The sequence below is a fragment of the Phalacrocorax aristotelis genome, chromosome 1 (assembly GCF_949628215.1).
Source record: "Phalacrocorax aristotelis chromosome 1, bGulAri2.1, whole genome shotgun sequence".
NCBI lineage: Eukaryota > Metazoa > Chordata > Aves > Suliformes > Phalacrocoracidae > Phalacrocorax > Phalacrocorax aristotelis.
In genome coordinates, this window is record NC_134276.1 from 59,201,012 (window position 1) to 59,218,225 (window position 17,214).

Here is a 17,214-nt window from a genome sequence, read left to right on the forward strand (position 1 = left end):
TATTAAAAATGCTTATTATTAACACACTAACAACTACATATAGTACATTCCATTTCAAGAAAGATAAACTAAAGTTTACTACAAAGCTCAAACTAGTTTGATTTTTTTTCCTCTTACCTCTGAAAGATCTCCATTTTTAACATGGATCCTCGCCATGCTGTCTAACCATGTCTTCCTTAGTTCAGGTGTACTAGCATAAGACTTTGCCAAACTGTATTGGAGGTCTACAAGCATTTCTGGATCATTCTCGTGCTCCTTCATCTGAGCCGTAGCCATCAGTACTGTACGAATTCGTTTTGTTAAATCCTTAACATCAGAAGGGAATGTAGTGTGCTAAAACATGGAAAAATTAGGTTAACTAATATCTTTTTCTATTCTTTGCACAATAAAAAGTTGACACCTAATTGCAAAAGATGCTATGAAAGAGTTTAAGCATCCTTTTACAGTATGGAAAGAGAATGAAAACAGACCTTTATAATTCTGTCGTTATTGGCACAATTATTGATGATGGAAAGAGACTGCTGAAACCTAGTTCCTCCAATTCCAACAACATCAGCAATTAACTGGCTTACTGAAATAATAACCTTGACAGAAACAAATGTCTTGTTAGTGCATATTTCATGAAATACCCTTGAGATGTATCTATGAAGCAATTACAAAGGAATTTTTTTCTTTTTAATTGAAAGATTATCCCCATAAGTAAAATTATATTTGATTTTTTTCCCAAAGTTACTTGTACAATAACGTAGGCAAGAAAAAATAGACATGTAAACTTAATGCACATGCATCCTTTGCTCTGAAGACCGACTGCTAGGTGAACTAGCCAGATGTCATAAAAGTAGTAAACTAGTTAACTATTGCCCCAGCCTTGTCACAACACACAATTTTCTACATATTTATTTTAGACTTTTACGTGCTTGTTGCTGCTTTCTTCTCTTTTCCAGATGCCACAGGGTATGCCATTTAACAATCAGAAAAACATCTACAAAACAAACATTTGCTGCTGACAAAGAAAAATTATTTCCTACGAAACACAGGGCCATCCAATTGTTTTTAAGTATTTCCTTGTACTGAACATACTTTTATTGCCATCTTCTTACTCTTAGAACAGTACCAGCCTTGCTTGAACCCCAAATAAAGTCTTTCATGTTTTTATCTGACAGGGCTTTCCACACTGGTATGCAACTGCACATCTACAAATAAAACATTTAAAAAAAGAAGGAATGAAGTATACTAACTTGCAGATGTGTCCTAACAAAAGACTTCTTCCCTGTGTAATCAAAATTATTTCTCATTAAAAAGTACAGTAACTGTGAAGCTTCAGTACGAATTGAACTCAGTTTGGAATTACAATACTTCAGAATTTCGTAGCACAGCGCAGAACACATATCAGCTCTACCTTCATAAAATGTAGAGGGAAACTGAGGAAAAAGTAGAAAAGAAAGAAATTATTCCTTAAAACTAGCTCCAGTTCTTGATAAAATAAGCATGTCAAGAAAAATACAAATATATTATTATGCCCAAACTGTGGAAAAAATAGACAGTTCATGACACAAAACGATTTTTACAGCAATTCAAAGGACAAGTATTCAACACTGTTGGGGTCAGATTGGTCCTTACGCACCAGTTTGAATTTGGGATTTTAGTTCTTAAATTTTTACTTAGTATATTGTTAACTAAAGAACCGGATAAGTACTTGAAGATTAATTATTTTTAAAGTTCTTACCTTAAAAATAAGTGCCCTTAAAGCATTGAAGACATTTTTCAGTGCTGTTTCAGACTGATTCTTTTGAAGGAAGCAGAGGTATACATCAAATACTTTCTTCATCAATGGATTATGCCCGTGATCAGTCAGTAGTTGGTTCTTTAAATTGATAGTGAGAATTTAGGAGTTTTGTACAGTGACGTATTTATACTATTCTAAGAACATACACAGATCATCCAAAAGCAAGAAATAAAAAAAAAAAAACCTGCACAGTATTACCAAGATGTTTAATAATTCAAACATATCTGAATTTTCATAAGATATTTCTAACACTTCATTAACCTTGCTTATAAAGAAATTGTTGGCTTCTGAATAGACTTACAGAACAACTGTTTTTAACAGCTATTAATTAAATCAATTACTATTAACAGTTCTTTGAGAAGCACACTAAAGTATTAACACACTTCGGTTACAGGGGCTTTAGCAGCTCAGACAGTGGAATTTTCTCATAGCTACTCCTCCTAAAATGCTCTGAAAAAAAATGTCCCCCAAACCAAACACCCACCCACTCACCGTCTTTCATTACAGTCCTAGAACTGGAAGTGCTCTTAAGGACAAAGACATTAGTTACTTTTCAGAGTTTTAGCTGCATCGATATTCCGGAACTCATTCTGAGGTATGCAATACACAGGCTTACACTCTTGATATCCGTATCACTAACAGCTGCCTTCCATCCAAACTTTTAAAAAAATCCTGTCCCCCCCAATTTCTGTGGCACAGGTATTGACTGTGCATCTTTAACAGTTCATATTGCTTCTGTTTTGCTCTGGGGACCTGTTTTCTCCCTTTGTCCACTGAGCATATGCGCTAGGTTCCTATGGGACTCTAGGATGAAACAACAAGGTCTCTTCTTTTACAAAACACCAAAATAGGTTAATCAATTCAGGGTCTGCTCAATCCAGTCCAGGGAGTCCAGAATTGAGAGGACCATGTTAAGTTGCTCCCTCTGACTCCACTGGCCCTCCAACATGATTCTACTAGGTCTTGCACCTTCTGCAACTCACCTCTACACACTCCGCTCTTCCTAGTCATTACTATATACAGGCATCCAAACGGCAAGCTGCAAGGCAGCTCCATTACTACCTCAAGTAAGTTTTAAGGTAATCTTGACTGAAAGAATCTAGTTTAACACATTTTTTTAAAAAAGATTCTTGATTCCCAGTATAGACCTGGGCTCTTGTAGCATGCCTTAAGCTCTCTCAAACATGGAAGAGATATCTAACTGCAGATGTCTCCTTTTTTATTCACGGAGATGCAGAAGAAATTCTTCAGGCTAAAGAATTTCAGCATAGCCCTAGGCATTTCAGGTGTTCCTCAATATTAAAAAAATTGAAGGAGACAGTCCTCCATTTAAAGCCATTCTGATAACATGACTTGCAGACCAGAAGAACTCAGTGTGGTTTCAAGCTTCGTGGATGAATAGATAACAATGCTTGCAGGAGGCCAAAGATCTCCAAATGTTACGCAGTGAAGCCACAGGCAGGCCATTTTAGAGGAAGCTAGACATAAATGGTTGGATATAAGCCAGTCAGCCTATTTGGTTAAAGGAAAACGTTTTATCTGTTGGAGCAGTATACAGATCTCTGTAGATGACCCAAAGCTAAACACATAACTGCAAGTTCTAAAAGATGGTAAGGCTTACTACTTCCAGGTTTATAGCAAAATAACAAAATGTTGTCTTACAAACCCCTATCCTAATGAGGAAATTGATACAATATCCTTTCTTCAGATGTCCCAGCGTCAGAGGTAGGTAGGTAGGTAGTTCACTAAAACCTTCTAGAGTAGTAGGAATTCACCCAGGATCAGTTAAAATTCTACCAAGAGGCAGACATAACTTGTGATTTCCCTGCTGTAACAGAGAACAGAGGTCTGGATCCCCAGTAGTGAAAGACAAAAAGCTGTCTGTCCTTCTATATAGTATGCTAACTATTCCCAAAAGAAGCAGATCAGTATTACTAATCTAGTGGCATTCTACGATGGAGTGAATGCATCAGTGGACAAGGGAAGAGCTATGGATGTTGTCTATCTGGACTTCTGTAAGGCCTTTGATACGGTTCCCCACAACATTCTTGCCACTAAATTGGAAACATAAGGGTTTGATGGATGGACTGTTAGAAGGATAAGGAATTGGCTGGATGGCTGTATCCAAAGAGTTACACTCAACAGGTTAATGCCCAAGTGGAAAACCAGTAACACATGGTGTCCCTCAAGGGACCGGTAATATTTAATATTTTCATCAATGACAGACAGTGGGATCGAGTGCACCCTCAGCAAGTTTGCAGAAGACACCAAGCTGAGCGGTGCAGTTGATTTACTAGAGGCTTCCCTGTAGCATGCCATCCAGAGGGACCTTGACAGGCTTGAGGAGTGGGCCCATGTGATCCTCATGAAGTTCAACAAGGCCAAGCACAAGGTCCTGCACCTGGGTTGCAGCAATCCCCAATATCAATACAGACATGGGGGTGAATGGATTGAGAGCAACCCTGTGGAGAAGGACTTAGGGATACTGGTGGATGAAAAATTGGACATGAGCCAGAAACGTGTGCTTGCAGCCCAGAAAGCTAATTGTATCCTGGACTGCATAACAAGAAGCATGGCCAGCAGGTCGAGGGAGGTGATTCTCCTCCCCTACTCCGCTCTCATGAGACCCCAGCTGGTATACTGCATCCAGCTCTGTGGCCCCCAGTACATGAAAGACACGAACATGTTAGAGCCGGTCTACATGAGGGCTGTAAAAATGGTCAGAGGGCTGGAACACTTCTTATATGAAGAAAGCCTGAGAGAGTTGGGATTGCTTAGCCTGTAGGAGAGAAGGCTCCAGGGAAACCTCACTGCGGCCTTTCAAGATACAAAGGGTGCTTACACAAAAGATGGGGACAGACTTTTTACCAGGGCCTGTAGTGACAGGACAAGGGGAAATGGTTTTAATGGTTTTAAACTGAAAGAGGGTAGATTTAGTTTGGACATAAGGAGGAATTCTTTTTTTTTTTTTTTTAAACAATGAGGGTGGTGAGACACTGGAACAGGTTCCCCAGAGAAGCTGTGAATGCCCCATCACTGGAAGTTTTCAGGGTGAGGTTGGACAGGGCTTTGAGCAACCTGACCTTGTGAAAGATGTCCCTGCCTATGGCAGGGGTGTTGAACTAGATGATCTCTAAAGGTCCCTTTATGTATTTTAGTGCAGTTGATTGAATAGCCTGATTCTCCTACCTGATTTGTTTGATCTTGTAGACTATTTTGGTATACTCTTAGCTACTTTCTCAACATGCTACGTACAGATAACCTTGAAGCACTTTCATTCCAAGTGTGATAGGCAACTGATAACTAAAAGATTAGTGTTTATTCTTTAAATCTTTAAAGCTAGCTATTTTCATTTTCAATTCTGTCGTGAAGTCTGTGGACAGAACTGATTCTAATCTCTATGTAATTAAATTAGTAATAAAAGGATTCTCATTATGAATAAGCTCATGTTTGCATAACTAGATTAAAGATAAGACACAAAATCTGAACTTCAATCAAGGATCTGGATCCAATGCTCTGCTTCGGGGAGAAACAAGCTAGATCTATCATCTCTCCTTTTTATAGCTTCACCTTTAATGTTTGGAAGAGTGCAAAAAAACCAGATGGGAGGTGTATGCAAGTGGGTGTGCTATAAAAAAAGATTCCACAGGAGAGCTACAGTAACTGATACAACTAAAAAGAAGTCTTATTAGTGGACAAATTGAAATGAAGTTACACAAAAAGGAACACACAAACTATTGTTCATTAATGAGTGACTTAATATAAGAAGCAACCAAGTTCAATATAAAAGTCTGATAGTGTCCAATTATGAATTGTGGTTTTGCCATACAATAGATCTTTCACCCCACATGGCCTTAAAAAGAGTTTTACCACTAATATTAGTAGACACTAAAGTTTCTAGAAATATTTTTGGAAGTCAGGATGAGAAGGGAGCTTTTCCCACAGATTACTGCTGATCAGTAAGGAGTCTGCGTGCAATTTGTAACTGAAGCCAAAGCATTTTGCTGCAAGAGGTTATCAGCCTTTACATGGTACAATAATGAAATACAGTGCTAGAAATGCTAAAAATACAATGCTATATTACTAGACTACAAAATACAAATATAATTTAAAAAATATTTTAAAAATTATTTTTAATGAAAAATAATTATGGGAGATGTTAACACCAAGTCAAGAACAAACCTTAAAAGCCATTGTGAATAACGATAGCGTATCCAGAATCGTAAGGCAAACTTCAGTGGCAATATTTGCTTCAAGTAAAGACTGGTGGAGAACATCTGCATCTGAATGGCCATAGCCTACAGAAATTCCAAATGAAGTGTAAGTGCCGGATATACTAATTTAAATGTTTCTTATTTCCAAAAGACTTGCCAAACTAGGAAAAGATTAACAAGTAAAAAGCCTGACAGAAGTTAGTATTCAATACAGAAAAATATGCACTTAAATATTTTTCAGATATGTGCATACAACTATTCTAACATAATTCGCACAAGATCATAAAATCTATTAAGTACAAATGTCAACAATAGAAGCATTAAACAGCAGTTAAAACAATAAATGCCTGATGTTTCATATATATGTGTATGTATGTATACACACACGTATATATATAGAAACATACACAGTTATATATACACACACATATATTCTTAAAATAAGTACTGCAGTAGGATGGAGTTACAGCTGAAAACATGTATTGGTAATTTAGTGATGTTATAATGATCTAAAAGTCAATCATAAGTCAACCATTATAAAAACACAAAACGCTAAGAGTTGAAGGAATATGATAATGTACTTATATGCAGCTGAAGACCCAAGTAATTAATTTTGCTCTGTAGCAATACCATGCAATAGCTCCATATTTAATAAAAATATTTTATTGCTTCTAGCCCATGCTGTATTTAAATAATTTTGAAAACATATCCTACTTTATCACTGGTTATAATATATCGTTTATGTTCCCTAACATTGACCTTTAAGAACCAGATTGACAAACGTGCCCTGATTGCTTTATAAAAATTTCATCTGGATCATGTTAGATTTACATTCAGCTCAGTACCACTAAATCAATGACAAGAATGTCAATCTTGTTAGACCAAGAAAAGAAGAAATTACATATTCTTTTATAAGAATACCTGGCCACTTCCTTCTGCACCTTCTTGCTTCCCCAGCTGAACTAGGCATGCATACCCATAATCACCAGTTTCTTTAGATTCATACATCCTTTCTGTCGGGAAGTGTACACTTCTTTCCTATAATCTTTTGCATTCTCTCTGCTTCCACCTCTTCATCCTCCCGTGTATTTTCTTTGTGGTTTCAATCCAACTACCCCCTTCACCTCTGTAATGACGAAGGCCCAACTGGCATTTGGAAGCAAGTTTTAACAAATGTTAAAAGCAACTTTTAACATTTGCCACATTCAAATAATTTTTTTTTTTTAAAAATCCTTTTTCACAGGAATCACCATTGAGTGACCAGAAATCCTTGCGTTAGCCTGTAGTTTTGGTAATGTTGAAGATCACAATAGATGACAACTATTTTGAGAACTGCACTGAGGACAGGAAATATTTTTTAAAGAAGTAATTAGTTTGATCTTCAAGATAAGAAGAAAGGTGCAAGGTTTATTATAAATACTAAGTAAAAACTGTAGTCAATAGACAGGATTTCAAACAGCTCAAATATTGTTCTTCACATAAATAATTTAGAACAAACAAACAATTAGGTCATTGATTGATTACCCTGCATTATTACTAGAGACTGAAATTTTGGGCAGGATGTAAACTTAAACGAACACTCAATTCAGTTGAGTTAAAAGACTGATTTAGCAGTGCTTTTCCCATATACATGCTAAAAACTATCCTTGTTTCAATTTGCTATTATTTTAGAGAACCTAATACTGTATTCTTCATGTATAACTGACATACTTGATTCTATTTTTCACATGTAACTTAAAAAGAAACCACGGAACTACAATTACCACATATAATATCGTCATCTGCCTGGACACGCACGTGAACATGCACCCATACATTCACACTACTACAGACTAACTGGATTTAAAACCATCTAAGAACAGTGAAAATGGGGTAATCTCTAATGACTACGAGCTTGAGAATGATCATATACTGCTATTACAGATCAGGGTATATTCTCTTGTATTTCGGTACATTTGCATGTCACTATTCTACTGAGCATCCTCCTCTCCTCCAGCCCCAACAATACACACATCAATCTACATTCTTATAGTTTGTATTGAGATGCTTTAGACATTTGAACAAAGGGCCTCATTTCTTTCATTCTTCAGTACAAAACTATACTGAAATTCCTCAGAGATGTGAAATAACACACCATTACTTCAGTTCTATTCCTTGCTTAAATGATTAGAAAGAGTGAAATAAAGTTTATAATTTACTTTTATGGACAACTATCTTGCCAAAGAATCATGATTTTAGGAACAAGTAAAGCAACTATTTCCACCAGATACATACTTCCTGTATGTATCCCCTACAGGATACCTACAAGATTTATTCAAGTTCTGAAAACTAATTTGGATATACAATACAGGCAGACTGACAACTGAACAAAACTATACGTTAGACAAGGCCAAGACCAAAGGTATAAAAATCAATTTCACATTTGACATGGTTTTTACAGCAACATATTTTCCTTTTGTAAAACCTTGGTCAATACTAGATATTCATTAAATGTCCAACATTAAAAAAAACCAGAGCCCTATCATCACTTTCCACAAAGTTATCTGAATGAGATGCCTTCCTTCACAACATTCTTCAGATGGAAAAGAACAGAAAGTTTATTTTTACATAAGCGTGCATTTATTAAAATCTTTCAGCTTACTGTTTCCTAAAAATCATTAAACTTTGCCAAGTTCTGGAAATAAAAAAATCTCTTTGTATAGGGCCCAGAAATAGCCATGTTATTTATTTCCTGGAGATTTTTTTTTTAAAATCAGTCTTTATCTACATATTATTTTACCTTACTGAATGTGTGGTCAACATAATCTAAAAGCTCTTCCTTTTGTTTATTAAAAAAATCTAGAAATTATTATGATACAGCAGTAGCAGACAGACTACAAGAAAAAAAAAGATGCAATTTGCACAGTTATATAGTTTTCTGACATTTTTAAAATCAAAGAATTGCATTTCTTATACTTAGGCATGAGAATGCATTTATAAACAGAGAGGTTTGGTGGGGGTTTTTTTTCAGTTTTTCACAAAGCTATGTGGTAAGTCTTGTGCAATTAGGTTAGCTGTTGCTTTATATTACAGATAACAAGCTAAAAGATTTTAAGGTAGTTAGATGTTTTGGGAAATAAAAGGATGAACACAGTGAACATACAGTTAACTCAAATAATTGCTTTACTGCACACAATTCTTTTAAGTACCAGTGCTGTATTTTACTGGATTAGTCAACTAGTTTCATTGTTTTTTGAAGCTGAAAATTGAAAAATGGTGTTTCAGAATACTTTACATACGGTATGTTTTGCAATTTAAGAGCAGCATGTTTAAAAGATAGGCCACAAGCAGATTTAGTTTTCAATACAGTAGTCTTATACAAGCTGACTTCAACCTGATTAAATCTTACCATTGTCTACAGAAATTCCAAGAATACTTGATATCTTTCTCACACTGAAAACAGAAAAATCACTTCATTATTGGACGCTTTTTCACTTCCAGACAAACCAAATCATGGGCTTCACAATCTCCACAGAAACTCTAAGAAACTTATTTCTCCTTAGGGGATGTCAAAACATGGAGATATGGTCAGAGCGCGTATTTTCACTTTTAGACTAATCATTTATAAGACCAAGTTGGGGGGGTGGGGGAAAGAAGCTTAATAAAGCTAATAGAAAAAAATAAGTAAATTTGGTAACTATGTGCAGCACAAAGTTCAAATGCATATAATTAAAATACAATTTTAAAATACGCTGTAGTTAACCATGCTCCATGCTATGGCATCAGTGAGCACTGATTGTTCTGTTATAAGGAAGGCAGGGAACAGACCATCGACCGATTCCACCTATTTGTTTGACCTAAAACAATAAAAGTCATGGAAATGCACTGGTGTGGCTCTGGGACCTGTCTCTGGTGTTGTGGTACTGGTTGAGGATGATGAATGTTATTATGTCATGAGACTTACTGTGGTTAAAAGTGAGAGAGTTATCCAGGCTGCTCAGCTGCTGCAATCTGGCATGCATCATTCCTGTTCTGTTACGGGAAACAGGCAATGTCTGAGATTTTCGATCATGAACTATGGGTCCCAACCCCTCCTGGTTCCTGCAAGATGGGTGAAATGGGATAGAAGCAAAAGTTAGACATGTCAAACTGCAGCAAGACAGGAAGCGTTAGTTAAGCACAAAAAGTTTTGTAGAAAGAAATATAATGCAACCTATTTACTGTTTTATTTCTAAAACAAAAATAGGTAGCATCAAAAAAGCATCACAGCAAACTTTCTTAAAACCTCAAAGAATGAAAGCAAAAGCACACAAGCAGTTGCTCTTGAAGTGCTAAATTTACCTCAGAGCTTTCGAAAACGTAAGTATTTGAGAACATAAACGTTCTGAAAAATATTCAGAACCCAAAGCCAAATCCTCTATTTTGATTGTAAAAAGTTTAGAAAAAAGTTAGGATACACAGTGGTAAAATTAGAAAGCATACATGCAACAGCATAGCAGGAATTAAATGAGTTGTTATCATGTACGTCTTACCCAAGCAGGAAGGGAGAAGAGCCATGTACATTGTTAAACTTGCAGCAATCAAGTGAAGAAAACAGAAAAGTGATCTGTGTTAGCAATCAGTACAGGTTAACTTCCTATTGTGTACCACCACCAGAGCTGATGAAAAATGAAAACCAGTGCTTGAATTACAGAATTCCCTGTTCCCTTTAATTCTCTGTCACTTGTGTATTTTAAGAGTACATGCATTGATTATGACGTACTTCAGTGTAACGATAATGTGAAAGACTAGAAAGCTATATTTACTGGGAAAATTCAATCTCTCTGCAGAGCACCAGATGATTTCTATAGCTCAACATTTTTGGTGTTAACATGCAGTACACAAACTGATCAATAAACAGAAAGGAAGTGTGGTAGTCTTCTCTACAAACTAGTCAAACAAATTAGTTTGAAGAATTTTTAGAAAAAGCCTGAAAATTACAGACTCCTGTAAATCCAGAGTTTGAAGTACATTTAAACACAAAGGTTACAATCAAAACCTTAAGAAAGCCAGATTTATTTTGGCCTTTGATTCTTTTAGGGTATGTGAAGAGAGATGAGATCTTTTTTCTGAAAAGTCTCCAAGGAGATATTTAAGTTTGTTGTTTGTAGAAAGCGAATCACATACCATTAAATCTAAATTAAAAACAAAAAATTTAACGTTTTATTTAGAATGCTTTACCACCCAAAGTCAGCAACAACTTTCTCACTGAGTTCAAGAGGGCCAGGATTTCAACCCCACAAGTTTAGTTATAACAGTATTACCATGTCAACCACAGTGTAAGGCCTAAATAAGTTGCTATACTTTATTAAAAAACTACTTTGTATTGAAAACCACATTAATGCAAAGATACACAAATGATTCAGCACATGTTTCTGTCTCCCACAGATTTTCTCCTAAACAGCCTTCAATGGGAATGTACAGGTATCTAACGGTAGTTTGGACTTCAAATTGGAAAAACAGCAGGGTTGGAATGTTCACTACTCACCTTTCAGCATAAACACTATATATAAAATTTCGAAAACATTTCAATGGACATGATTTTATGGCCCAGTGAATTAACAAAACAATTAAATAATAACATTTCTTCCCCAAAGACACCATTTCAAGGGAAAAAATGCTGTAAAAGACAGCATTTAAGGGATGTATTTTAAAGTAATTGATAATAAAACACAAACACATCATACTTAAACAGATACTAGATTTTCAGACAGGATACAGATTTGTTAATATAGTAACTAGTTATTTCAAACTGTTATGTATCATTTCACAATAACTCTTCTACTCATGCAATTTATTTGTAATAGAGATTCAAGGCATATTGTACACACTTAGTGAACAAGACAGTGAAATTTAAATTCCACACAGTACCTGGCTATGTATCGTTTTCCCATGTACTGGAACTGATGTAAGCATACTCTGTAGAGAACACATAAGTCAGAGAAGCAACACTTAAAACAACCTCTTCTAGATTTATGTACATTGGAATTATTAAACTACTATTTTTATTAAACTTTAAACTCTTCCGTGACAAAACTTCTTTATTTCTCCCACTTTCATATTCCCTTCCAGTCCCCAAGCCAAGTAAAGGTAAACATGGCTCTTCTGAAATCAGTCACAGATGGTTGTTGGTTTGGGCAAATTGGGATTAACATCAAAAGGCACATAAAGCTGCCTCCAGAGGACACCTATCTCAGCACTCCAAATCAAAACAGCTAGTATGAGTCTGGCCTTTCTACATTGTCACTGTTAAACGGTGAAAATCCAAAACACCTTAGAAAACTGTAAAGAGTAAGTTCAAGTGCTTCATCTTACATAGATTTTTAGTATTTATAGAGAAGAAGCGTTTAGCCTCAACTATCACAGACAAAATTTCATTATGTGAAATGAGGCCCACAATTACAGTTGAAGGATGGAAGGAAAGATATAACTAGACATTACATATATACACACGTATTTTGCAAAACATGTATAAGGGTTCAAAATCAGGGCAATACATTTTGCTTTTTTCCCTTTAGTCTAAACTATCTTGGTTACAGGTTGAGTTTTTTTGTTTTGTTGGGGTTCTTTTTACGGTCTCCAGGATAACAACAACAGGGTTTCTGACAACTATTTTCTAAAGGGAATCTGCTTTTACAATAAGAAGATGATAAAGGCAAATCCCCGCCCAATAATTTTTCATTAAAAAAATTCATACTTCAATATGATGTTATATTTTGCAGAATCATAACACTATTGGTTCAGATCCAGCAAGAAAGTTGAAAGTATAACCTAATTTGCCAGATGCCCCTGCTTGTCTTCACAACTAGTAAGTACACAGCTCTGGTGACTAATAAATAGAAGTCATACTTTCAAAGCAAGAAAAAATGGTGTGAACGGAGGCTGCAATAATGATTTTATTTGACTTTGTTCCCACTGTACATAATTATCCTGATAATTCAGAACACTGAATGCAACTTCCCTTGTCCTTCAGGTAAGAATATTCTAAAAGTTCTTCTTTAAAGTGTAAATCCAAACTGAAAGCCAGTTTTCAGTCTTTCTCTTCCATGTGCCAGTTGTGAACAAGGGAGAAGACTGGCAAAGTCTCTTCAGCTCAGCTCCATTTTGTTCTCAGACCTTAAATAGATTAGCTGTCTCCAAACTGCAGAGTCAGAATGGTGTTTGTTTCACCCAAACTTGTCACTCTACTTGCAAACTAACCTCAGTTCCCCTTTCTGGTATCTTCTTGTCTTTTTTAGTTTTTAATTTTTTCAGAAAAAGTTATTTGCATGGTGAGTACCTACCTACCAGAAACACTGTCTTACTGAGGTAATGAGAAACTACTGTAGTGACCTGTATTAATAAAAATTGTCATCAAAACGAACATTATTTGCATTGGCAACATACTCCTAGAATCAGAAGATGTAGACTTTTGTGAACCTTGTTCCCGCTCTAGTTCAAGGAACTGTGGTATCATCCACTGCGCTAACAAGATGGAAATTTTATTCTGTATTCCATACACTGCTGTTGTGAAGGAAATCTTTGATAATTAGAAATTTGAGATTACTGATTTGATCACAAACCAATCCTATCCAGCCCTTAAATAGGAAGCATCTAATGGCAAAATACTCTTCACCACTGAATCTGTACAGTTTACACCTCAGACTTCAGAGAATCTACTAAGTCAGCTCATTTACTTGTTCAGTTCTGCCTCTGGTACAATCAACATCATGCCAGATGCACTCAAATGAGTTAAAACACTTTTTAAAATACATTCCTAAAATAGACCTTGAGTAGCGTATTCCATAACACAGTTAACAACTGGCATTACTTTGATTGAGCCTCTGTTACAAAGGAAAGTAGTCCAGTGAAACAAGCAAGGCAAGCAGAAAGGCCTCTGTGGTGCACCGCTTAAAGCAAACAGCACCTTCTTCATTTTTTATTAATGTATCAGTCAATTATCATGAACAAACATACTAAGTGTGCAAATAGATGGAGTGTAGCCATTGATAACAAATACTGCATGCATTCTATATCTTTTTCCTTACAGTAAGGCAGAAGACGCAAGAGGAATGCTAGGAGAACCGTTCATATCCCTTTGTTTCTGAAGTTATGAAATTCAATCAATTTTGATATGCAACCACACAATTTCAGCAGTTCACATTACAAGATGCATTTTAATGCAGATAGGTAACAACACAGGTGGTTCCTCTTCCATAAGCATAGCAATATTCTGAGCACTACTTGCTGTTTAGGAACTTCCTGAGATGAGAAACTTCTGTATAGCCTAATTCGAGAAACTATCATGGAACCAGACAGACACGCAATAATGCAGGTCAAGTTAAGGACCCCTAAACAGACCAAGATGGCATTATTTTTTCAAACAAACAAATAAAACCATATTTACACACTTATATGCACACTCATGTTTTCACCAGCATAGCAAGACATATGATTTTATGACAAGCTCAACAGAAATCTTACTCTGTAATTGTGAAAAAGTCCATGAGTTCAAATTTTGTAGCCTTGTTCCAATACGTAATCAAGGCGTCTAGGAAAAGGAAAAATATTAAAAACAAGACAAAGGCAGAAAACACAAAAAATATTAAGTACAAGAGTTAACATCTGTTCTTAGTTTTCAGATAATGAGGATTCAAGAGCAACTAAAAAAGGCTTGTGGGGTACAGATAGCTATTCCTATTTAAAGTTTTCCCTGAGGCTGATTATACAAATACACATATCAATTCTCCGAATGAGTTTCTACAATATGCTTTTAATTAATCCATAATATTCCCATACAATTTCCTATTTTAAATAATAATAATTGTATAGACAGTAGCAACTACAGTGTTCTAAAAATGGAAGACGCCAGAATATTTCAGGCTTAGTCCTATAACCTGCTTCTTTCTAGATTGGTCTCAACGTTTTTAAAATTAAAATTTATTATTTATTTTTTAATTTACAATGCTTTACTCTGGCTACTTTTTCAGCACAGCTTCCAGATTTTCTTTATTTGCATAGATGTCAAAAATGGCAATTTTTTACAAAGTTTGTAGTTACATAGCCAAGACCTGGTCTCTTTTGCCAAAACATTCAAAATTAGCTAACAAATTCAAAATTATGACAAAGATGTGTGGCAAAGTTTATTTAATACTTGTTCTTCTCCAGAAGAATTGACACCAAAAAAATCCCCACTGTGCTTATGTAAATGTTAACTTGAATTTCCTAGAAATTCTGGCTCATTTTTACATATTTCAAAATGTAATATAGCAGAAAAGGTATTTTTTACTTTTATTATTCTTTGTAACTAAAATACATAAAGTAATATCAATGTAATTACATAAAAATCTAACAGTGCGACTGGATATTGAATACTTGTTAACCTTTCAATTCTCATGCTTGATTAAGTGGTGTAATAAATTAGTTCAAGTACTATATAAACTTGATTTTTTGAAATTAATATCAAAAGAGGCACAGAAAATAAATAATTTCCTCTTGATATATTTAGTACAAACTGAAAAATGCGATGTTTTTACCAAAAGGGACTTGCCCTCTTTTTAAAATATTCATCAAGTATAGGGATGATTCTGAGCTGTATGATCCTAGTAAAAAAAAAAAAAAAGAAAAATTTGCCATTCATGCACCAGTTCTATACCTCCATAACCTTCTCCAGGATAATGAGACTCTCAAAAGTTCAATGGATCATCTCACAAACATCCCAGGAGAATGAAGAAGCGCTAATATCCCCATTCCAGAAATGGAAATATACACAGCAATCAAATTCTTTGGTTCCCTGTCACACAGGAAGCTCTGCAGAACGGAGGAACCAGCGAGCCCAAGACTCTTCTACTGATTGTTCTTCACCTCCATCTTCCAAACCGGGCTGTACAATCACACACAAATATTCACTTTCCTATCAAGTCCTTTAGTTACCCTTACACTTTGAAGGAATAATGAGTATTTAACACTGACAAGGTTTCAGTCAGAGTTTAATTTGATCAATCACATGTTTGTAAAACGCAGCACAACATGGTACCTACACCTGAAATATTCTGATTTTAGAAAGATATTAAAATCCCAGGCATAAATACAACAAATTATTTTGAATTTATGAAAAATAGGTGGAATTACCTACCTTCTGACATACTTCTTAAAATATGAAGGAAACACATGAGCAGACTTTTGATCTCTGCTTGGTCAAGTTTGTCATATCGAACTACAGAACTTCCTAGAGTGCTGCTCTGTTGGTTCTGAAAAGAAAACAGACATATTTTGGCTGAAGAGTTCTTAAACTGATAATAAACTAAAATGTTTTAAATTGCCTTATTAATTCCTGCAACAGAAAAAGGATCTCAGAATGGAGACAAAAATGCTTCATGTAGAGACGGGTCACTGACGCACACATTGCACACAAGAAGTATACCAAATTAAGCCTCTTCACCTTTGTTTATTTCTATTTCCTTCTTTGTATGAATTTTTTCCCCTCCAGAGGGAGGATTAAGAGGATAAGTTACCTAATAGTGATTATTAGGTATGCCCTTTCTCCTTAGATGAAACACTTTAAAAATAAATGCTACTGTGTTAGGTGATACACATATGCTCCTCTGCTTTTGAAGAGACTTTATGCTGAACTGAAGACTGACCTGCCTCTACAAAATTCTTTCCATTTAAAGATGTAAGAACCTCAAGGAAAACATACATGAATGGCAATAATACACGTTCTGGAAGATTAACTACTGATAAATAACTTACCCTTGCCTCATTAAAAAAAAAACCACACAAAAAACCCATCAAAACAAAAAAAACCCACAAACCCAAATTAACCCACAAAAATAAACCAAAAAACTTTCTCCCTGCTTCATTTGTTTATACAATTCCTACACTTGTGGGAAGTTTATCAGCAATGTTCAATACTAAAGTCTATCCAAAAATAAAAAAAACCCAATAACTAATCTTTCAAAATGTGAGAATATATAAATTGAACTTTAGGCAAAGACTTATCTGCAAAAGAGTAATTTCCGCACAATCAAGGGTTACAAAATCCTCAGTCTGAGGTTTTTACAGACACACTGTATAAATGTTTGTTTAAATGATAAATTACGCCCTTTTTAGTGCCTAATTCTCACTTCCAACATGAGGACACTTACATGGATGGAAAATGAACCGGACAATTAGAAAGTTTTCTGTAAAGTCAAGAGTCTGGCACAATTGATCTGT

General features: G+C 35.3%; 1 protein-coding gene across 10 annotated transcripts in view; it reads right to left on the minus strand.

Annotated features, from left to right (window-relative positions):
- DOCK9 (dedicator of cytokinesis 9) overlaps positions 1–17,214 on the minus strand; it is a 134,609-nt gene that overhangs the window by 21,426 nt on the left and 95,969 nt on the right. For 4 of the 10 annotated variants that reach the window (XM_075089964.1, XM_075089919.1, XM_075089969.1 and 1 more), the window contains 9 exons: positions 16,133–16,247; positions 14,482–14,548; positions 11,890–11,937; positions 9,944–10,080; positions 5,969–6,084; positions 1,727–1,864; positions 1,239–1,421; positions 471–584; positions 118–333 (listed from right to left, as the gene is read on the minus strand). In XM_075089964.1, the coding sequence (XP_074946065.1) occupies positions 118–333; positions 471–584; positions 1,239–1,421; positions 1,727–1,864; positions 5,969–6,084; positions 9,944–10,080; positions 11,890–11,937; positions 14,482–14,548; positions 16,133–16,247 (1,134 nt within the window). Of the gene's footprint in view, positions 1–117; positions 334–470; positions 585–1,238; positions 1,422–1,726; positions 1,865–5,968; positions 6,085–9,388; positions 9,433–9,943; positions 10,081–11,889; positions 11,938–14,481; positions 14,549–16,132; positions 16,248–17,214 lie in introns of all 10 variants that reach the window. The other 6 variants (XM_075089956.1, XM_075089937.1, XM_075089978.1 and 3 more) reach the window with 2 other exon arrangements.